Raw genomic sequence first — 22,807 nt, 5'->3', positions numbered from 1 at the left:
TATATATATTAAGAGTTTACACATTTAATGAGATATTTTATATGAAATTGCAAGTGTTGAACCGCAGGCCTCAGAGTGTGTCTCCTCGTAAAAAGGAAAAACTCTTTTATTTTTCAGAGTTTTGACCACCGTGCCCGAGGGTTATGACGGCATCTCAGCAACGCGGTGGCGGACAAATGTCACACCTTAGCACCTCCAGGACGGAGAGCCGCGTAGGAATAAATCCCAGCTGTAAAGTGACGTTTTCGTTTTCACTTTGTTCAGATAATGTGGCTGGAGCTGGAAACTTGTTTTATTTAAGTCTTAAAGCCTTGTAAAAGCACTGGCCTGGCCCGTCATAACCAACAGGAAAGATCGTCGTCACAAGTGGGGAAAAAAAAAAAACACAAGGCCGCTGTGGTGAAAAAAGAAAGAAAGAAGGTATTTCCCTTTAATGTTGATGCACGTGGCTCTGTCATATCTGACTTTCGCGTCTTTTTACGGATTATGTCGCGTACACCTGAAATCAAACGAAAACAGCTGCGAAACAAATCCCCCCCCCCCGTGACAAGACAACGACCGGCGCGACCTCGCGAACGTACAGCGTGACAGTTACAACGCTTGTACAGATGTCTTGAACGCGCACTGCCTCCCTGTGTGCGTTGGCTTGTGTTGCACTGTTGCAGCGTTCATGCCGCTGGTTGTGCTGAGTCAGAGGTAGCTTGAAATCAGGAGGGGGGGGGGGGGGGGGGTTTGCATATCAGTGACCAGAAAGCGCCGACATGAGAGTCGAGGCGAGTCGTCCAATGTCACGCTGCCACTGAATCCAGGTATCAAGTGTGTCATGAGGTAATGCGCGGTTTGTTCTTGTGGTTTTTGTTCTTGAGGTTTTTGAGTCTTCGCAGCGTGACGTCACCGACGCCGGTCAAGGCTTTAAAGCTACGCCGCCCGCGCAAAGAACAGACCGAATGGAGCGCTGTGCGCGAGCTTGTCGATGTAAATCCCACCGAACGGTATACAGTAGTCTGATGCAGAGGTCACACAGTTTGGCGGCGGAGCGCCGACAGGGTTGTTCAGGAGGTTCTGTCTGTTTTTTATTTTTTATTTTCTACGCCGAGGAAAGAGCCGCGTCAGTCCACCAAACAACAGGGAGAGCGTCCGACGTTCCGGTCTAGCGAGCATCCTGGGTCCAGGTCCTGACCTTAGGTGTAGCACAACTAAAGCTTTGAATACCCCACTCGAGGCGCTTCTAGACTAGACTCTCTAATTTTTGTTGACGTTCGGACTAAATGAAACACGATCTCGATCGACCTTGAACGCATCCCAAACATCAAAGTTTGGGTCTAATTTTCAACATAATAATAATAATAATAATAATAATAATGTGTCTCTTGGTAGAAGTAGAACACAGTTTCAGAAAGTTCAGGTCAAGGTCAGTGATCACAACGGCCGAGTCTATCGGTGAGTCACGTAAATGTTGTCCCAGAGCAGATGTAATCCTTGAGACGTTTTAGATCTGGATCCATTCAGGTCCCTTACTGAATCTCCTCAGGCTCAGCTAAAACAAACGGCTCGAACTCGATTCAAGATTGGATCCACGTCCGCAATTAGCTTCCGTTATCTGAGAAATTGAGACTGAAGTTCTAAAGATTAAGATTAACCGTTCCGCTTAAATCTGACAACCGTCCTTTGAAATACTGTCACATCAGTGGAATTTGCCGGACGGGTTTAAGATGTTTGTCCTTTATAATTAACATTATCCCTCAAAGGCATCGGCTTTGCATCGGCTGCTGTTTTCGTCCCTGCGTATTAGCAATTAGTGTTATCAGTAAGAATGTAAAGATGACGTACGGCGAGGTTTTTTCTCTAAATGGCTTCAAGCCAACGTGATGGGTAAACCACTGTCCTGAGGAAAGGTCTCTTTGTCTCCCTGTCTTTGGTGGTCCAACGGCAGTTTGGGTGGGGGGGTGGGGGGGTTGGTTTGTCGTCGGTTCTTGTGGAACCAACCTCGACGTATTAGAGCAGCAGACATTGCTGGTATTGAGACAATGTCAGCCTCTTTTCCGCCGTCAGTGTCTGGAGAGTCGGCCCGTCTCTGTTTGCTTTGAGATTTTTTTTGCTCATTGAGGAGTTTGCTGTGCGTGCGGGGCTGAGGACACGTCCGTCTCCGTCTCGCCTGCCTTTAAGCACAATTGCTTAAAGTTTCTTTTTTTTTTTTTCTTTTTTTTCACGATGTCCCCCGTGTTGCAGCTTTCTACGTAAAAATGTATCAAAGGAATGTAAAACGTTTCTGCCCGTTCAACGACAGGTCGAAGACGGAAATTCTCTGACCGAACTCAAACCAAGTAAAATCACGTGTGTCAAAAGTAAAAAAAAAAATAAGTGGTCAAGGCAGCCTTTTCCCTTTGAAAGACCTGACAGCTGAATGAGGTAGAGGTTTCACGGCGTGGAAGCTTAGTCCTCCTCCGGGGACTCTCCTGCCTCTTCTTCTTCTTCTTCTTCTTCTTCATCTTCTTCTTCCTGCAAACAAAATCAAAGAGTTACACGCCGGAGTGGCTCACGGCCTCACTTAAAGACGAGGATGACCACAGCCGGAGCTGCTTATACAGCGTATGTTGAGAGGGAGTTTTTCATCAAAGTGTCTGCAGGGTTTCAACACACAGCATATGTCAAATATACAGAATATAGAATAATCTGCTAGTTCGCTTCAGCTTCTAAACGTGTCGGGTGACGTGAAACTTCAAAATGTGCCTGATAATGGTGGATGTAAATGGACTCGTGCAGCAGTGTTAATGTTTTCCTCTTTACCCAGAAGTGCTGCTTGGTTTTTCAAAGTATTACTTCTGTGTACTTTCCATGGAAATACACCAAATATTCTCAGTTACATGCTCAGTTATACGACCGTCCAAGCGCATCTGTCACTCCTTTCCCATTCGTCCTTCTCTGCGTACAACAACACAGCAGGTTTTTGGTGTGAGTGTATAATTTGGAGCAGGGACGCCATCTTTCCAACCACATGATGGTAGTATTATACAGCACAATTCTCTGGCGTGCTAACTGCCACCAAACAGAAGAGGAAGAAATAAGAGAATTAAGCTTTTCTTTTTTTTCTGTAGTGTTTCAGTTCAGTGTGGATAGTGAGCTCTGAAAACGCTTGTGCGAACAGAGACCTTTCTGCAAGTCGCACCCCCACTCCAGATTCACGGAGAGATAGATAGAAGACGTTCAGACTATTAAATCAAAGATTAGTTAAAAATTATTAAAGGCTCGAAGAACTGCGCTATGTGCATGCGTAAGGTTGTAGCTTCCAGTTGGGTCATGCGTCCGCCCCACCCCACCCCGAGTGAAAGGGGTTTAAGGTTTTGCACAGGCTGGTGGCGGTGGGACTGAGATAAAGCAGCCTATCAAAGTGGGAGAGCTAAATGACATTTTTATGGCTTGCAGCTCCCAGGGCCTCACAGCACCTCCCCACTACCTCAGCCCTGTTCCCACACAACCACAAATCAGAGCCGAGTTATGCATTCACACCAAGAAGTGGCCCGCACCAGCGAACAGAGGAAGGCTAGTGGATTCCTGGAATGTGAGGGAATGCTGGGGGGGGGGGGTCCTGTGTCATGTTTCACTCACTTATTACCAGTCTGCTTTCGTTCTCCCTCTGATGTAGGCGCTAACACCAGCAACACAAAACGGCATCAAATCATCATCCGCTGCATGCGCACGGTCGGACGCGAAAAAAGAACTGCGGTTTTCTTGCAAAAGCCCCCCCCCAAGTCGCGGCTTTCTCGCGTGGCCCCGACGTTTCTTCTTAGAGAGAGTGAAAACATCAGCGCTGAGCGTGAGCTTTAGCTCCAGAGTTGCTGTCTCTGCAGCCACAGCACACGGATGTCCCAAGCCTCTGAGAAGCTCGACTAGAGCTAGACTGACGCCCCAAAGCCAGTATGTGAACACACTGGAGACCCAAAATCTAATAAATAATAGACCCACAAACAAAGAAAAAGAGGGGGGAAAAAAAAGCAGCAAGTAGCAACAAACTATTTTCATCTGACAAGGACCTAAATTTAGCTAACACCACCCATAAGAAGTAAAAAGGTCAGTGCAATGTATTGGAAAAACGGAATAACAGAGTGTAAGCGCAAAGTCACTCGTGTGTGTGTATGCACAATCCTTAGGATCTCTTACCTGAGCAGACATTTTCTGGACAACTTGCTGTGGCTGCAAGAGAACAGAAGGGAGAGGGGTCAGTACAACAAGCACAACAAGAGTTCTCAGCCGCCATTTACCAAAAGTGTAAAAAGGGATTAAAGCCAGGCGACAAAAGCGGAATTAAACAGGGCTAATGTGGAATGCACAGTGTGTGTGTGTGTGTGTGCGTCTAGGCTCGGCCTAAAACAATGTACAGCGACTAGTGATGACAACACAGAATACGTAAAGAACAGAACCCGACCAAGCAAGCGCCAAAGTGCCGGTCTTCGACTGATTGAACTGTCACCGTCATTGCACATGTGCAACGGACGCAGCTCCATTGGTACTCAAGGGTGTTGGCGGCACACACCCAGTCGGGATTTGAACCTGCCTTCGGCCTGCTCAGTAATGGAGTCTTTAAATCAGTTTTAACGATCGTAGGCAAAGAGCCAAACGGGGGCAGCAGCACGCCACAGGGGCTTACGAGCAACTGCGCGTATTCCTGGACGAGGGCTGAACAGCTGAGCGCTCCGAAAGCTCTGAGAATGTATAAAGAAAAATGCGGAGTCCGGTCAGCTGCCGGTCTGAAGAAGAACTGGTGCCGTGTCCACCTCCGAATGTGGTCTGGGCAATTGGATCTTGGGTGCATTCACACCTGTACTGTCCACTTGTCAAGGCGCAAACAGGGCCTATGAAGCACCCAGCTTTCAGGCTTAGCATGGGGGGGGGGGGGGGGGGCAGCGTGGGTAGTTTCAACCATTCCTAGTCATGCTAGGTAAGCATGAACAAGTAGGAGCCCTACGGTGGGGACAACCCCTCCGCAGGCTCCCAACTCTACAGCCACCCAACGGCTCTCTTTTCAGAATCGGATCATTTGATCAGGCCCACGTTTGGCTGTTGTGAAGCGTCTCTGTTGATGGTCCTTTCTTGTTGGACCGCTGTCTGTGCCATCAGCCGAGTTTAGGAATATCCGGTCAGGGTCGTAGCTTCGACATTCGACACGTGATGTGGTATCAGCGTGCATTCTGAAGCTACTGAGACTCAGTGCGACTCCGACGAAGATGTCGACAAAGTTGGTCACCTCAGATCTTCAAAACTGTTATATTCATTAAGTATACAGAGCATTACAAAATTAAATTAGAACACCACAAACAACACCTTCAAACATGTGGATTACAGCTTTGCATTCCCTTTTTGTGACTGTGGCCACCCTTCTTAGGTTTTAACTTGTGGCTGCATGTATAGCATTAGTAAATGTGTATCATCTGATATGTCTGTCTACAGCATGTCACGTAGGTATGTACTGTCGGTGTTCCCGCTCTGCTCTGCTGTCCGGTCCAGAGTGATAATTATCCCGCAAGATAGGCGCTGCTGCTGTTTGCTCTGGTTAACCGTTACGGGGGCCTGCTAACCTTTGGACTTCCTCTGAAGCCGAATGGCTCGTTTGACCGACAAGGTTCAACCATTCCTCCACGGGCACGGGGTCTGCATGGATGAAGAGTCCGTCATGAGATGTGCTTCAGATGAATTGCTGGAATGCTTTCAATTGTTAAAATGTAACCGCTTTGCCTAATGGAGCACTCATATAGGTGAACATCTGACTGATCTGGCAGGCCACAGTGAGACACTAGAATAATTATGGACTTTACGGCAGTTCATGATGATCCATTAACTGTGGCTCTAGTGGCTCCATCCAGAGACCGGAACAATTATAGTTTAGGATAATGTGGTGGCCAATCAGATTTCAGGGGTGGCCTGTGCCATGCCCTGAGATCCACTCCTTGGACGAGCCCCTGGACTGAAGAATTGAGGTTGACTTTCAAATTTCAATGTTTTGGCTTCACTTTTCTTTTCACCCCAAGTGATGGAAGTAGTTGTGTGAAGAGTGAGAATGAGAGAGCTGGAGAGAGAAGCTCAAACTCTGCCGACTTTTACACCTCAACACACCTGACCAATCTCTGCTTCAGTTTCAGAAAGTCCATTCCACTCCTGGAAAAGTTTAGGGGGTTTTAGACACTGTTAGACCATCCAACAAAAAACGTTGCTAGGACTTGAACTCGACCACGCGGGACTTCCGTACCTAAGTGGTCAACCAGATTCATGACTTGGGGGCTCCAGAAAGAAGCAAAGTTTTTTGAATATGATCTGGCAAAGCCTTGGTAGTCATTAACACTCACATGCCTTCTGTGGGAGAGTCTGATTATAGCTTGTTGTTGTCTGGGTGTCTCCAGGTTTAGGCACTCCAACCTGTTCAAACACGCAGGTCTTCCTCAAAAAGATTCAGTATTGTACTCAAAGGGTTATGTAGAAGTTTTACGGAAATTTTGGGGGTATTTCTGTTGACTCAGACGCTGCTTAATCCCAGAGAGCACACGGAAGAAAACGACAAAAGAATAAGAATAAAATTGACCAGTGCAAATCACACCAAGACACCACTACTATAAAGAACTGGGCCACCCAGTAGCTTTCCCTCCTAAACAGCCATCATTATGCAGGACAAAGGTCATATGTTTTGGTACCTGGTAAGCAGAACTGATAGAAATAAACCAGAGGGATCTAACAGCTACAGGAAGGCAGCACTGACCTCGTCATCTACCTGAAATGCTTTCACTATTTCAAATTGATCGTTTAAAGATCCTTGATGGAAGTTGTCCTTCTCCCACCTTGTCCGCTGTGCACAACCCCCACCCTTCTCCAGTCCCAGACCCCCACAACCCAGCCAAAGCCCCACCAGAGTTATGAATTGCACCTATCAGGGTCCAACTAAACCCTGCGATTAGGGGGTATTCGCCGAAGGGCCCTTTGTAAAAAGGAGAAAAATGTCTGTCGTTGCAAGGAATGTGGAAAATTCCTAGCAGACAAGCAGCCTTTTGTTGGGAGGGTTTTGGGGGGTGGGGGGCAGGGGGGCGGGGTGTGCTCTGAAAGGAAAGAAAGGCGCAGAAAAATTGGATTGACTCCATTTAGGAGCCTCTGCTGTTTGAAGTGAAATCTGTTCCCAGAGTATCTCAAAGGAAATGAGGAAGAAAAGCTGAAAAAAAACAAATGTTGTTGTTGTTTTCATTCCGTCTATATCATGTGTGTGTCCTGTAACTATCTGATGCAAATGCACGCGGCTGTTTTACCAGTGTGCCGCTTTGAAACAGGAAGGACCCTATGCCTTGTTTTAACAGAGCCTTGCAGATGTTATGAATTAACCTGTCACGCCTGGAACAGCTCACTTCCTGCCTCATAATAGTGGTAGCAGAAACACTGGAATGACATCAACGTCCATACCTATTTAAGGAATTTAAAAGTATTGCGAAAGGGAGAGAGGAAAAAAAAAACCCGAGCCATCACCTAACAAACAGCCGGGACACCACCAACTTCCTGCGTAGAACAAACAGTGAATGAGGGGGTACTCTAAGTAAGTGCTCTCTCGCTGCACTGCGAATGTTTACCTTTAGATCTTGCGAGCGGGTTTGCTCGTGTCATGACGTCAACGTACCTGCAGAGGCCACGGTTGCGATTTGTTTTTCAGCTGCTTTTCAACTTGTCGGCATTCTCCCATTCTGGACTGGAATCAATAACCTGTGAGCGTTTCAACAAGTTCCTCCGAACGCTTGCTGTGTGTGTCTAACGCGTGAGTGTGGAATTGACAATGGTGATGACCTAAAATTCCACCGTTTTTTTTTTTTTGGGGGGGGGGAGATTCCTGATCCCTGAAGCAGGTTAACAAGCCAATTTATTTTAATTGTTCAGCGTGGCAACAAAATACATATTTTTCGCCATTTGCTTCCATTTAAAGAGACTCGGGGCAAGTTGGGGTCACAGCGCGTGCACGTGGAACATCTTCCTCCCCAGCAGTTAGGACGATTTGCCGGGTTTGCCTTGGCGGTTCATCATGGTAGCACAAGAGCGTGCCAGAGCATTGTTTTCATATTGACTCGCCAGTTAGTTGAAGCACCCTAATGATTAAACTCTTCCAGAGGCTGCAGCAGGGGTTAAAAAAAAAAGGGGGGGGGGTGAGAGTTGGGGGAGGGAGACGTAGGTGACCTGTGGAAATCTGCTAAGGTCCCGGAGAACTCCTGATGTTTGTTGAGTCCCTGTTGGAACAAAGGCCTCTAGTGGCTGGAATTCGGAACTCAGCCTTTTTTCGTCCCGGCAGCAGCTCGGGCTGGAGGAAGGTGGGGGGTTTTGAGAATGCAGGGAATGAGGCAAAACGTCTGCTCACCCCCACCTCCTTTCAGTGTCTCTCTGCGGTCTCTGAGGTCTCCCTTTCTCTCTTGCAACTGGGGAAGGGGTTTGATACAGCAGCGCCAGCCTAAAAATAACTAAACGCACCTCGTCTAGTAGACACCAAAAAAAAAAAAAAAAACAATCACTGCAAATATAGTTAGCTGCAACCTTCTTATACAAAGATCCTGTCTTCTTCACGCAAGAGCAAATGGATGTAACTGAGTCACGTGCGCAAGAATGTTTGGCCTCGCGAAGAAGACGACGCTTTTCTTTGACGCTGCTGGTGTTCAGCTGCACCGCTGCACATCTCTCATGCGACAAGATGACCGAAAGAGCAAACTGAAAAGGAATAAACCATGTTAGGTTTGCTGCTCCACGCACTCTCTGTATCCGACGGAACTTATCCGTAAGCAGCTCTCTAGCACAAAACAACGTGCGGGAGCTGCTGCTAATGTGTTTTACATGGCTTTAATTTGGTAGTTGACAGACGACGAACTGCATTATCACGAACAGCTGAGGCCACAAACTCATGCAACTTTATCTTATGCGAATTATGTTGAAATCATTTTCGGTGGGGGGGGGGCATAAAGCTCTTCTGACAAAACGCGTTAAGCCCCTCCAGACACGCTCCTTATTGCGTAAAATGTGACGGCCATTTTCATATCGCTGTTACGTCCGCAAAAAGCGCTGCAAAGGTCAGTTGGGGTTGTAAAAGCCACGAGGGCACTGGAACATTTCACGCAACACTTCCAGCGCGGCAAGTCTGAACTGAACGCCGTCAGATTAACCTGAATGCAGCACAAGGGGGACGCGAACACCGAGAGAGAATACAGCAGATCTGGCCAATTTGTTAACAGCGCTGTAATACATTTTTTTTTATTGATTTTTACAACTTAAAAAAACAAAACAATTACATATTAAACAAAACAAACCGATTTCCCCCCACCCCCCATATTATTCCGGTTCTTGGTTGGGTATCAGTTCAGTGAGTTATACTCTATTCTAGTCCGTTTTATAGAGAAAAAAAAACAGCAAAAACAAAAAACAGCGTCTTTGTCTAAGAAATGGCGCAAGCAACAATCACAAAATACTTTGTTTTGGTCGGGTAAGTCATGACCCGTGAGGCCGAGGCAGCAAAAAAACTGGGGCGACACCTCCTACCCCGGGGGTGTGCTTTGATTGACGTGCGCACATCAGTAACCTTGAACGATCACGTGCACTTTTCCCTAATGCTTCTCTAGTCGTAGCCCATTTCGCACGCAGTGGCAGTTCAACTTGCGTAGTGGAGTAGATAAAGCAGGATTAAAACAAGGGTGCAATAATCACACTGATAATAACAACGATCACTGCAGCATATTAAAGTCTATTTCCCGTGTGAGTGAATTCTCTATTTATGAATGAACACGCATGAACTTGAATGGAAACACGCTTACGTCTATTGTCTCTCCAACAGCTTTAAGATTGTTTCCCTCGAGGTGTGTGTGAGTGTGTGTGTGTGTGTGTGTAAGTCTGTGGTCTAAGTAATGTCCCCAAACGTGACTCAAGTGTGTCTGTGTGTGTGTGTATTGCCAGGGGCCGTTCAAGATCCAAGAGGGTTGGGCTTCGTATATCACACTGGGCTCTTGACAAGCTCCAGTATCAGCTTGTAGAACTCACCCGTGTTCTGACACTTTCTTTCTTCCTCAGAAATTAGACAATCATCACTGCTTGAGGGCCTTTTTTTTTTTTCCTCCCCTGGTCATTAAAAAAAAAAAAAAACACGCACACACCAGCCTCCGAACGTTTTTTTTTTGGAATTTATGCAAATGTGAAATGTCTGCTATCACGCAGTTTTGCGGTTGATGCCACTGGAATCTTAGGCCAGAGGAGACAGCTGAGCTATCTAGGTCACTCCGGCGGCACCAGCGAACATGGTGAAACTCACGCACAATCAGCTTCTGTCTTTAACAGATGTTCCGAGCAGATGGACACGACAGCTGATCGTCCATGGCGGAGCAAAGAAAAGAACACCACCTGCAGAACATTACAGTTCATCGGCAGAAAATTGGATGAATATGGTGGACGTGAATTAACAAGAGTCTACAGCCGTGCTAGTGACTCCGCGGGGCTTTGCTTTGGCACCGTGGCACTTTGAGCTAAACGCTAAAGTCAGCGCGCTAGCGCGCTCTCAGGGACAAGGCTGACATGTCGACGTTTAGCGGGTCAAATGCTCAAGTATGGCACCTTGAAGCGCGTTCACTTTCTTCGCTCAGCGTGTTAGCATGCTAACATTGCTAAGCTACTTAGCGCTCAGGCGGCAGCCCGTCAAGAGCGGCGCACTTGTGTAGATTATTGTAGTTTATTTTAGTTCCAGGTTAGTTCGTTTAGTTGGCTAGCGGTAAGTGCGAGACGTTAATGTCCACGGCAACCTCTGTAGTCTCATTTAGCCGCTTGTTAGCAACCGCCTTTTTTAAGACGCGTAAAAGCTTCAAAATTCACAAGTGGGGGGGGTATCTACTGACGTTTTTTATTGTCGTAGAACAAAACGCTGAAATCTCTTAAGCTTGTGTGTAACCACAGACCTTATATCAGGCATCTAACCAAAAACCCACTGACTTCCAGTCGAGGGAACCAGACGTGTAAAAACTCATTTCCGGGTTTTAGGACTCATTCCTGCAGCACTCTATTGTACTCTGCAACATTTCTGCAAGTTCTTCTTGCGCTCCTGGTGCAAGAAGAACTTGCTATCTACTAGAACTTGCAAGAGATTGAACGAACACTGGAAACATCGGCCGTCCAAAAACCACTCACAGCATCTACTGGGAAGAGGTCAAAGGTCATCGACGGCCGCAGAAAGATCAAGGTGGGCCGTCTTTAAACAGAGGCAAGGAGTCACTATGTCACATGACGGAAATATCACTTTGGACGACTGAACCATCTCCGTGACAACTGAGCAAACTTGTTGATGAAATTCGTGAGATCCAATTGAAAGCAAGTATGTAAGCAAGACCTTGAGTCAAGATCCTTTTGATTGATTGAAAGATTGAGCTTTCACGCTCTAGAACGTATTTTACTAACAATTTGTGCACCACAGCCCCGATTCAGCCCCTGACCCATTCTGCTGGAGGATCTGTTGCCCAGAAACCCTGTAGGCTGCGTTCCATATTTTCTCGGTGAGGCATGCCAAGGCAATAAAAAGCTTTTTTAATGTTTGACACTGATCACAATAGCACAATTACCCCAGCCTTACAAATACACACATTCACTTGCTGTTAGTTTCTGAGGACTTTCCAGGCCCCCTCGCCATTTTTTCAAAGCTGCTGGACAAACTCCTAATCGTGCTGCTCACCGCCTCTGCCAGACTTTCCTACTTTTCCTACTTTTTCTTCTCCCCTGAGCTCCGATCCCATTGCTTGGCACCTGCCTTCAGTGTCTGACCCGAAGCCAAGTGCAGCGAAGCCCTGTGCAGACCTCTGCCCTTCACAATACACCAACTCCCCCTAACACACACTCATGCCTTGGCACCTGGGCTTCCTCGCCCCCTTCACTTAGTCATTTCCTCGCATTTCACGCATTAGCCTCGCAGTGACCGGCAATACGGGTTTGCAGGGGCACAGAAAGGAGAGACGGGTATGAGTTCGTCCTGGGTGGGAGTTACTTCAGGTGTGATGGCAGAGAATCAGCGGGACAGCTCAAGGGCTTCCAAACCCTGGCAGAGAGGAACTGGCTGACCAGTGAAAAGGGAAGTACAAATAGAGAAGGGGGACGGAGAACAATATTGTCTCCTCTGTCCTGTCCTTTCTATACAAATGTAAATGGCGCAAGTCATGCTTAGAATTTCTGGGACTGTTGCTCATCATCTTTGTTTCACTTGTTTTAAGTCCTATTTGTGCTGCATCACTTGAGGTCCCCGTAAAATACGTTCACTAAAACCCGAGGACAGTCTTTGCAAAACAAAAGGCACCAAAATACAGAGATGCCACTTCGCACAGGACGCCAATGTGGCAAAACATAGGACGTCATTTGCGGTTGAACTTGTACTAGGTCGCGCAAAGGATTCTAATAAACCGGGTCAGGGATCTTTGGGCAGGGAGCTCTACAGCTGAGTGCTGAGTGGCATGAACAGCCTAGTGATGAGGAGGAGCTGGAGCCCGAGACATATTGGTATCGCCGCACATGTCTGCTGGTAAGTAACAAGAAACGGTCAGTACAGAAAGATATGTTTAAGGTCATTTAGAAACAGTGTTTTGGGGGGTGGGGGAGTCCTTCTGAGTCCTGCAATGTGGACTCTCTCTAAGCTTGCAGACGACAAGTCTCGATCTTAATCATGAAAACACGACTGCACCTCTTTCGAATCTTGAGTCTAAATCTGCAATTGTAGGACCACTGAACAGAACAGGCCGGCTTCCCTTGCGCCAGGTCGCGGTTAAACTAGATTGAACTGAAGTCCACAACTGTCAAAGTCCATTCTAGCACCGACAGGATGCAGAAGTAGGGACGGCAACGATTTCACCAACCGAAGAATGAAGGAGATGTTTATAGCAGTCTCTATTAAGGGATTAAGAACCATTACACCTCAGTTATTATTATTATTATAATATTATGGTACTTGAGCCAAACCAGTAAGCCATTACTGTGGTATTTGCTTACGGGTAACTTCAATGAGATATAGCATGATAAATGCAACTTTACAATTGCCATTGTTATTGCCATGACATGAAGGCGGCCAAATGTCGAGGGTGCCAAAGCTTTACTGTAATAGGACTGCAAACAAGGGACAAAGACTTTAGCTTGCCCTGGAGAGGAACCAACATATAAAAATCCAATGGCGAGCAGCCATTTGGCAGCAGAAAAAGGGGGGGACTGCAGCGCACGGCCGATGAATGCAATCTATTGGAGAGGGCTCGAAGGGTCCCCCTTCAAGCTTTAACCAGCAGAGGAAGCTGGTCAGCTTGGCAGAGGGGTCTGCCTATCCATCTCAGCACCTGCACACAGAGGACGGGGGCTGCCAGCCAAACAGCGGAGGACCAGGAAGACATACCGATGAGGGACTGGGACCCCGGATTGGCAGTGGCGGTGCAGAGGTACATACAGTGCAACACGCTTAATAACCCCGAACTAACCCTAACCCTAACCCCGAACAGTCTTAGAGGCACTCCGCCAGCTGACTGAAAGGTCCTGATCCGCCTACTGCTCGCCGTATTAGACATTTTTCAACAATGGCCTAATACTCTTTCACAAAAATGTGCTGCGCCAAAAGATTTACATCACTCTCAATCCCTCTTGTTCAATTCAAGCACAGACAAAAAAAAATGTATCCTGTAAGGGAGGAGCTGGCGATGTTCTTTAATGTTATCACTGACTACGCCTTCGACTCGTTTTGATGCCATATGCTCATTTTCCGAGCCCACGCTGGAGGTCAGTTTCTCAGTTTGGGGATAATAAAGTTAACCAACTCAGCCGTGCACAGAATATGTGGGTTTGGATGATAGAGGGGATGGATGAACACTTTAAATTCGCCATTATTTTCAAATTATAGACCAACTTCTTTATTAAAATGTGACTGCCAATATGGATTTCGTGAAAAGCATTCTACAGAACAGTTATAGCTTTAGGCAACGGAGAATTCACAATTGTTTTGTTATATGTTATTGAATAAGCGTCGGACTCGTGGTGTTACTGGTACTGAACTTAACTGGTTGCTTAACAGGAAACGAGATGTCATTTGGAGTGGAGCTGACTCATCATGCAGCCACACAAGGTTCCAGACTTGGTCCTCTTTTATTTCTTATGTAAAACACACAACAGCGAGTCAACAAGTTAGTTCGGCCGCCAGACACCGCATGGCAATGAGCTGAAGGGGTGGTTACCTTCTGTACACGAGCTCCACTCAGTGACAGCCACAGCAGAACATAATGCGGGACCCCTGCTGCCAGGCCTGGATTTGACCCTGGTTGCTGTGGGACCAACAGGAAAACCCATGTCTGCCTATATAAATATATATATATATATATGTAATAAATTGAATATATGATGATTGCAAGGCAGGAGCTAAACGTTCAAGGTCCGTTTGCCCATTTCTGATGTAAAACTGAACCGAGAGTGAGTTTCTAAATTCACCTCACCGTTGTTCTCACTTGCTCCTGAATCCTTTAATGGCGAGATGCGGTTGAGACTAAAGAGACTCATTTGTCCACAGACTTCAGACAAAGCAGGAAGCAGCTGTAAGGCAACGCCTCCGCGGGACATATGGGCGTCAGCTGCTACCTACGGTGCACGGCCGACTAATTTGCAGTGCGGCCTGTCTAGTTCCGCCGCAAGGGTTGTGGGGAGATGTTGGGTGTGCTGGTGCGTGTACCCGGGACGTGCAGGCACCGGCAATAAAGGAAACGCTGCGGTAAGCAGTGCTTTTGCATGTTTTGCGTGTTAAAGGTCCCATATTCTGCTCATTTCCAGCTCTACATTTTTATTCTGGGACTCCACTAGAGCAGCTTTGCATGATTCACAGTTGAAAAAAAAGTCCTTATGTGTCTTCTCCTGGCTCTTTCTGCAGGCCCTCAGTCCCCCCCCCCCAAATGCACTAGAGGGCTTACGGTCACCTGTCTTAGACAACCTTTTACAGCCGTTGCAGAGCAAACTAAAACACTGAAAAAAAATTCCCATGTTTGCAACTTGGACTTTGGGGCCGACAGGAGGAGGGCACTTCCAAGTCGGATATATATCACATAAGCGTTCGCGAGAATCCGCTTCCCAGTTACCGCTGGGATGCTGGCGCGGGTGCCACTCGCAAGTTGGGAAGCGTTTACTTTCGGCGAGACTCGGAGACAAGAATTTGAGATGACTTTGAAGCCCCAAACTTGTCCACTGCACGCTTGCGGTGAGTTCAAAGACATTAGACTTGACATGGAGCCTGCAGCGCCTTCATGGAAGCGCATGCAACAGTTAATTTACTCGCTGTAGAATTTAAAGCCACCGCGTGGAGCGTGATCAAGTCACAGCGTGGACAGTGGGGAATATGCTAAACATGCTAAGAGTGGATTCTAGGAACGCGGCACTCCTTCTAGGCTTATTAAAATAAATATAAATGCACACTTCCCCAACTCTGTTCCTGTGGGATTTCCTTTTTTTTTTTTTTTTTTTTTTTCCCCTTTGACACATAGAAAATGCTGACATGATATATGCAGGAGAAAGTTCACGTTCCCGGCGTCCCGCCCTTCCTGGTGGCACTGCTTTTCCGTGCGCTATCAATCAGGCCTGTCGCTTCGGAGCTGATAAACGCTGAGGCCTTCAAGCTGTCAGAGGAATTATTTCAGTATTCCCGCGGTCAGCGCGGAGAGCAAACGTCTTCCTTGACTTGAGAGACCCCCCCACCCCCCACCCCACCCCACCCCCCAAACACAAACACACCGACCGGAGAGGAGACGAGAGTCGAATGCATTCAGGCCACACGATGGAAAGTTAACGCTGAGAATTGACCACAAACAGTCCATGAGAGCGCCTCGTGCGACATCGGCTGCGCGTCACATCTAGACCTCGCGCAACTCCTCACTCGCAGGCCGCCTCGCGCTGCGCAGAGCTGCGCTCCACTGACTCACCCATTTCCTGGGTCGCCCCCTGGGTCTCTTCTCCCCGGTTGCCTCGGCTTTCTGTGGAGACAAAGATCGGGAGCAATGTGGTCAGCCTTTGTGCTTTATACAGAACACCTGATCAACACATACTCAGTGCCAGTATTGATTGATGTTGTGAAGATGAGTGTGTGTGTGTGTGTGTGTGTGTTCCCCCCCCCCCCCACGGATGCACCAACAGCACGAGATACCGTGTTCCAAGATGACACCTTCATTCCAATGAAATGCAACTCTTTCAAGACTATTTTACAGCCATTTGGTTTATAATGAATGTGGACAGGGAGTTAGTGCAACAGGTCAAGAAGCACGAGGGATCAGAGAGGTTGGAGGTTTTATCCGAGATTAAACCACTTTATTCGGAGGTCAAACTGGAAGTGAGCGCGCCTGAAATGTCCCTCATGATTTGTCATGTCTCAGGAAAGCTGTGTGGACACGAGCGCAGGTCAAAGTCGGAGCGGGTCAGCGGGTCAGCAAACTGCGGTGGAGGTTCGGGTAAGAAATGTACCGTTCAAACGAGGTTGACTTTTGAGGTATCGGGGTTTGTTTTCAACCTCTCTGATTGTCACAAAAGGGGTAGGGAGGTCAGAAAGCATTGAGGGGGGCAGACTGACACCTTGTTGGTGTCGGTCTTTCCGTGGGATTTAAAAGCGGAGACAGGCATTTGGTATAAAAATCAGATTTGCATGATGGGATTTATTTAAATAGCTTCGCCGTTTTTTTTGTCACACGATGAGACTGATTTTTTTTAAAAAGCGCCTATGGATACACCTGCTTTTCGTTTGTAAGTAGTTGCATATTGCTTGATATGATCTCGGTTTTCTTAGTTTACATTCGCAGCCTTTAAAAAGCTTCATTGAGCACGTTACAACAAGCATCACTTTTCAAATCCCAGTTTGTGTGCGTTTTTGTGTGTTTTTGGGGGTCCGGCGTGCTGACACGGCACGCCAGAGTGAAAAAAGAATTGTCAGGTCATGCAGGTGATGTGCAGAAGAAAGAGCCGCGTAATTAACACGTTTATATGACGGAACGTGAAAACACAAACGCATTAAAACTCATTCTGATGAAGTCCAGATTCATCAAACGACGTCCCCGCCGCCTCCGGCCAATCGCAGTGACCTTCTCAGCGGATAGTAATATTTCACCGGTAAAACTGCACCGGGAATGAGTGGGTCACTATCGACGGAGTCACCCAACAGACGAGAAGCTTGACTCCCATTCAGCCCAGCTCAGCGGCGAGCTGCAGCAACTGACGCTTGAGTGCACGTTTTGCTTTTAACTCTGTGACTTCAATGGCCGAAGTAAGACAAGCGCCGGGCGTGCATGTTTGCAGAGCATTCCCTTACTGTGTAATGGACACCTCCGACTGGAATGTCCTTGTTTGTTTGGCTGTGTAGGGGGGGGGGGGGTGTCAGGGAAATTACCTGTCTTACTAAGACGACAGAATGACTTTTGCCATATCGCGGGAGTTGGGAGAGACCCTGCAGAGGCTTCCCAAGCGCGGCCAGAGGGCCAAGCGCCGAAATCATCACCCACGATGAGAAAGGCCGGCCCGGTGTCAATAAGTCACCCGATACGTCCAGGCTGGGCTTGGCAGGGGAGTCGGGTGAAATCTTAGTCAAATCGCTGGGCTGCGATGAATTTTGCAGACGTTGACCAGCAAAAGGCCGGTGTCTGTGATACGGTGGTGTCGAGGCGCACGTGTGTGTGTGTGTGTGTGTGTGTGTGTGTGGCTTTCTGCATGTTACTTGGCTCAGTAAACAACACCAGCTCCTTTGTCAGCCCGAAACTGAGCCTGGTCGCGCGGCGGCAGGTGGATCCCAGAGGATGGATGGGAATTTGCCTCTGCACGTCCACTCAGTGGACGGACTGGTCCAGGATGAGGGGGTGGAGAGAGGGGTGCAAAGCCTCAAGCCGGGCCAAAAGAGGAGGAATACGCCTTCTGGCAAACATGGAAGTGCTCTTATTTACGGGGTTGTTGTCTTCATAGCCGCTCGCTAGCCACGGTACATTTAGGAGTGGCCTTGGTTTGTTCAGAGTTGGCCTGGGTTCTGCGCATGGTTAAGGGGGACCCCTGAGAGTAACTGAGAGGGAGTCCCAGCCCCTGACACTCATCACTCAAGCTCATTCCAACAATAAGGAAGCCACGATCTGAGCCACAAAAAGTGACAAATCTAGAAGTTCGCGAATAATCTAAAAGTGACACGCGCAGGAAGTGGTATAAAGTTGTTGAAAAGATACATCTAATATGTCTTTGAAATTAAATATATGCCAATACATAACATGCCCTTTAAAACTGGAAATGAAATACAGTAGATGTAATTCATATTTGTGATAAAAAAAAAATATATATATATATATTAAAAGAAGAGGTGTTTCTCTGATGGAACGCGCTCCATCACCATTCTATACTGATCTTGAGAGGATTCGTGCCATCCATGTTACCAACCTTGTGTATTCGAACACAGTGTCGACTGATCTTGGTGGTAAGTGTTGCATGTATGTAGGTTACACCCCCCCCCCCCCCCCCCCAGCCGCCCCGCCCCCCCTTGTTTAATAGAATCAGAAGTGCGTCTTGCCATTGCTGCCTGGCCAATCTGTGTACTGTAATCCCAGTTCTCTGTTTGGGATGCTGCATTTTTAATGTGGAGATTTAATGGTCTGAAAGGCAACACCCTCTTCAATTAGTCATCAGCGTGTTATGTCTGAGCAGAGAGACAGTGGGGGGGGGAGAGATCTGATGCCCCCTTTCAGCGGGATCGCCTTCCAAAACCGTTACAAACCATTATGAGAAGATAAAAGTGGCCATTCTCTGATCTACCACGCGTTGTGGTTCAGGTTTGGGTGGAAATAGGCTGTGTAACAGTGTCACAGACAAAAGCTGTAGTTCACTAAAGGTATTTGTTTCGGGTGGGGGGGGGGGGGTGGTGTTGGAGGTCAAGGTCGCACTTTAGTATTTAGCTTTGACAGCTGCCACACAGGCACACACACACACACACACACACACGCTAACAACAACGCCAAGAGTCGCATGTACGATGTGAAAACAGTGACAGTGGCAGCAGGCCGGGGGGGGGGTTTTGGGCTTCTCTTGGAGAAGCGTAAGCCTTTCATTCCCACTGGTGCTATTCACCCCCCCCCCCCCCGTCAGGACTTTTGTCTTGTGGCCATTCAGGACCGCTTCCGCCGCCTGGTTTGTCTGAAAGCGTGCCGCTTCACACACTTCCATTTCACGCACGCAAATCCGATCCGGCTCGCCGCCCTAATTGGAAGTGACGGACACACACTTCATTTACAAAATTTCGCGGCGGTGGGTTTCGAGGTGTGCCGCGCGGTCGTTTCTTCTCACGAGCCGCCGCCAGATATCTGTCAAGAGATATGCGGCAGTGATTGATACCGGGAGGGGAAGTGAAGGTTAAATGGCTGCAGGCTGGCCCCGGCGCTCCTTTCATCTGGCAAAAGATGGATATCTTCGGGTTGTTTATCATAACAACGCCAGATGAGATGAGACTGGATTACGGCGAGAGCGGAGTGGTTCACTTTTCAAAGTGCTGGGAATGTTTACAGTGGTTCCCGGTGGCAAGGGAGCACTAAGGCTGCTGTCATCGCGCGCCTAACACCGCTTCATCTAACTAATGAATGAAGACACAGGGACTTCCCCCCCACCAACCCCCACCCCCACACCCTCGTACGGTATCACCACTTGAAAACGTTAAGGTGGGATATTGCTGTAAAATTCCAAAGCTTCTCTCTGGATCAGTTCTTTTTTTCCCTTTGCCACTTTAATCTTGTGCCATTCATCACCTCTATCTCTCTCCCACACACACTGTCTCCTTCCCTCTGTGGAAATATGTATACAAGTGTGTGTGTGTGTGTGTGTGTGTGTGTGTGTGTGTGAGAGTGCTTCCTTCGAGACGAATGCCCCCCCCCTTGCATTTCATGTTTGCGGTCGCGTTCTGCGGCTTCCTACCGTTGGAAGGGCCTGTTTGGTGTCAAATATTCATGCATATTTCTCTGTGTTTCCTCCAGCGTACGAGGCCAAAGACTTTACACCTGAAACGTAACCTTACACTCCTGTGTGTGTGTGTGTGTGTGTGTGTTTCGGGCCTAGCATTTGCTCGCCGTGCTGCTAGCACGCCGGGTCAAAAAGGTGAACGGGGTTCTTCTTCTGCTCGTGGGCGTCTTTTCAAAATGAGGGTGGTGCGTGCCGGATTTGCAATGCCGGATTTGGTCTGAACGCTCGGGAGGAGGGCTCGGTATCGTGCCAATAAGATACCTGAGTTTCAGTGCTGGCTGAAGCCCCCACTCAACCGCACAAATCCTGCGAGAATCATCAAAAAGAAAAAAAAAAAAACCCCAGTTTACCTTCAAACAAAAAGGATAGAAAAGTGAGGGAGAAAAAGTCCGGTTCGGGTGAAACGGTGCATTTTTGCTCCCCGTTTTGGACTGTTTTTGTCTTTATTATTGTTATTATTATTGCTATTTATGTCTTCCCCTTCCACGTGTGATGTCATGTGGGAGCCATGTATTTTGGTTATGGAATGTGAGCCCCCCAGTGTGTGTCGTTCAGGTGCCGAGGCCTCCTCACCTTCTGCGCTGCCTTGGAGGGGCCCTTGTTCTTACTTCCTTTGGGGCGGCCCCGTGGTCGCTTGGGGACAGGCTCTCCACTGGGCTCCTGAAAGGGAGGGGGGGGGGAGGGGGGGTCGGACATGAACACGGGTGTAGCAAACAAAAGTTTGAACCCCTTCCCTTCCGCCCCCTTTAAGTCTGATTCTGCACTTTCACACAATTTGCAGTAAATATTTGTATCACCCTGATAACCTGAAGTAGCCCTGCAGCCTGGGGTGTCAGTGGGACGTTTTGAGGGGGGGGGGGGGGACTCACTAATGAATCACATCTTACAAACACGTCCACATTCTCTGATTCATCCATACATGTCTTTTTACTCATGCTGCTTGTCAATGAAACATCAAGGTGTGTGTCTGTGTGTGTGTGTGTGTGTGCGTCAAATTAGCAGTCACATTACAGACAGAACAGACAGTGTGTGCTCCACAAAAGCAGTAAGGTGCAGGGGGGGGGGGGGGGTAGCTGCGGCTGATTGCACGCCCCGCTTCAGAGCCGACAGCAATCAAGTTACAAATGCAGCTCGTTTAAAGACAGAATACTTCGCTTGTTGTGCAGCAGCCCCCCCCCCCCCCCCCCCCCCCCCCCCCCCTCCCTCCATTGCTGAAGTTTCACGCAAGCTCAACTTCTAGCCTTCTAGCCTATAGGCCGGACCACATCTCGGTCACACAATGTGCAGACCCGGGACACTAACTCAAGACTTACTTTCTGGGGCTTCCTCGGTCTCCCTGGCCTCCTCTTCTGGGGCTCCGCGGCCCCCGCGGGCTCCTGGGAGCCGGAGCTCTCCCCGGCCTCGTCCCCGCGTCCGCTCATGGTCGCTCCGGCGCGGCGGCTCCTCCGTTCTCCCGGCGACCAGAAAAGACTTCAGGAAGAAAAACTGAGAAAGGCAGAAAGAAAAAGGGGAGGGGGGGGGGGAGCCCGGGTTCAGTGGCACTGCAGCCGGTCCGCCGTCCACTTGTAGGTCGCCCACACAAGCCAGCCAGCAGCCGAAAGGTTTGGCTCAGCGAGCGCATAAGAAGGCAAAAGGACACCGGGGACGGCGGAGTCCGAGACGCCGAGCGGGCTCCGACTCGAACTGGGCTACGACGCACACCGCGCGGCACCGGGGCAGGACCACGCAGCAGCGGCACGGCTCGGCTGGAAAAGTGCGGGCATAATAACCGCGTCCGCGGCCCCACTGCAGGCTCCACTCAACGAGGATGGGTTTCAACAAAAAAAAGAAAAAGAAGAGGAAGAAAGAAAGAAATCACCTCTCCCGTGGGTGGATAACACGGGGAGGAGGAGGAGGAGGAGGAGGGGGGGAGGAGGAGGAGGAGGCGGGGGGGGGGGGGGGGGGGGGGGCGTTCTGGACGGCAGCCAGAGAAAGCAGAGAGGAAGACGGAATTCTGGCCGCGGGCCAGGCCGGCCGGCCGCGTTTATGAATTAAATTCACATTTTCACACAGAGCTTCATCGGAGCCTCCTGCTCCGCGGAACAGGACGCAGCCCCGCGCTGGCGCCGGTGCCGGGGATACGGGGCATCACCTCCCCCGCTGGAGCTGCCGGGGGTGAAGCCACTCACCAGTGAGGCTTTTTATTCAAAAACAAAACAAAACAAAACAAAACAAAAAAACAAACAAGACGTATCCCTCGTGGAAAGAATAATAATAATAATAATAATAATAATAATAATAATAATAATAATAATGAAAAAGAGTGATCAAGTGCAATTTAAATGTGCATTTTAAAATGTCCGGGCCAAGAGTGCTGTTTCAGAATCTGCCCCCCCCCCCCCTACCGTAGTTCATCAGAACACACGTGCACACAGTTCGCCTGTGAACGGGGGCCATACATGATGTTCTAGGAACAACAGCCACACACTCAAACACGGAGGATTTTCAAAGTAAAGTACCCCCCGAGCGAGGAACTTGGCTCCAGTGTCTATACCCGGCAAACATCTCTGAAACATTCCCCGCATTCTATTCTGTTAATATTTCTGTAACCCACCCCCACCCCCCACCCCCCTCTTACCCCGCCATGCAAAGTTTGGGAAATGTGCATAAAAGCCATGCACAGGACGCGTGTAGCTGTGTTCCTCCTTGGCGGAATGGTGCAGCCATAAAAAGAAGGAGAGGGGGGGGGGGGGGGGGGAGTGCGGGGCTTTGAAGCGCTCCGCTGTGGACGTGGAGCCGAGATCAATTACACAAGAACAACAGACGCGAAGAATAA

General features: G+C 48.6%; 1 protein-coding gene across 1 annotated transcript; it reads right to left on the bottom strand.

Moving 5' to 3' along the window:
- Positions 1 to 2,433: 2,433 nt before the first annotated feature.
- Positions 2,434 to 21,413, bottom strand: hmga2 (high mobility group AT-hook 2). The gene is made up of 5 exons (XM_070929390.1): positions 21,306 to 21,413; positions 20,566 to 20,652; positions 15,951 to 16,001; positions 4,159 to 4,191; positions 2,434 to 2,499 (listed from the first exon to the last, which is right to left on the bottom strand). The coding sequence occupies exons 1-5, from the start codon at positions 21,411 to 21,413 to the stop codon at positions 2,434 to 2,436; spliced, it is 345 nt and encodes a 114-aa protein (XP_070785491.1).
- Positions 21,414 to 22,807: the final 1,394 nt, after the last annotated feature.

Source organism: Enoplosus armatus, chromosome 22 (assembly GCF_043641665.1).
Source record: "Enoplosus armatus isolate fEnoArm2 chromosome 22, fEnoArm2.hap1, whole genome shotgun sequence".
NCBI lineage: Eukaryota > Metazoa > Chordata > Actinopteri > Centrarchiformes > Enoplosidae > Enoplosus > Enoplosus armatus.
This window is presented reverse-complemented; position numbering and strand designations above follow the sequence as displayed.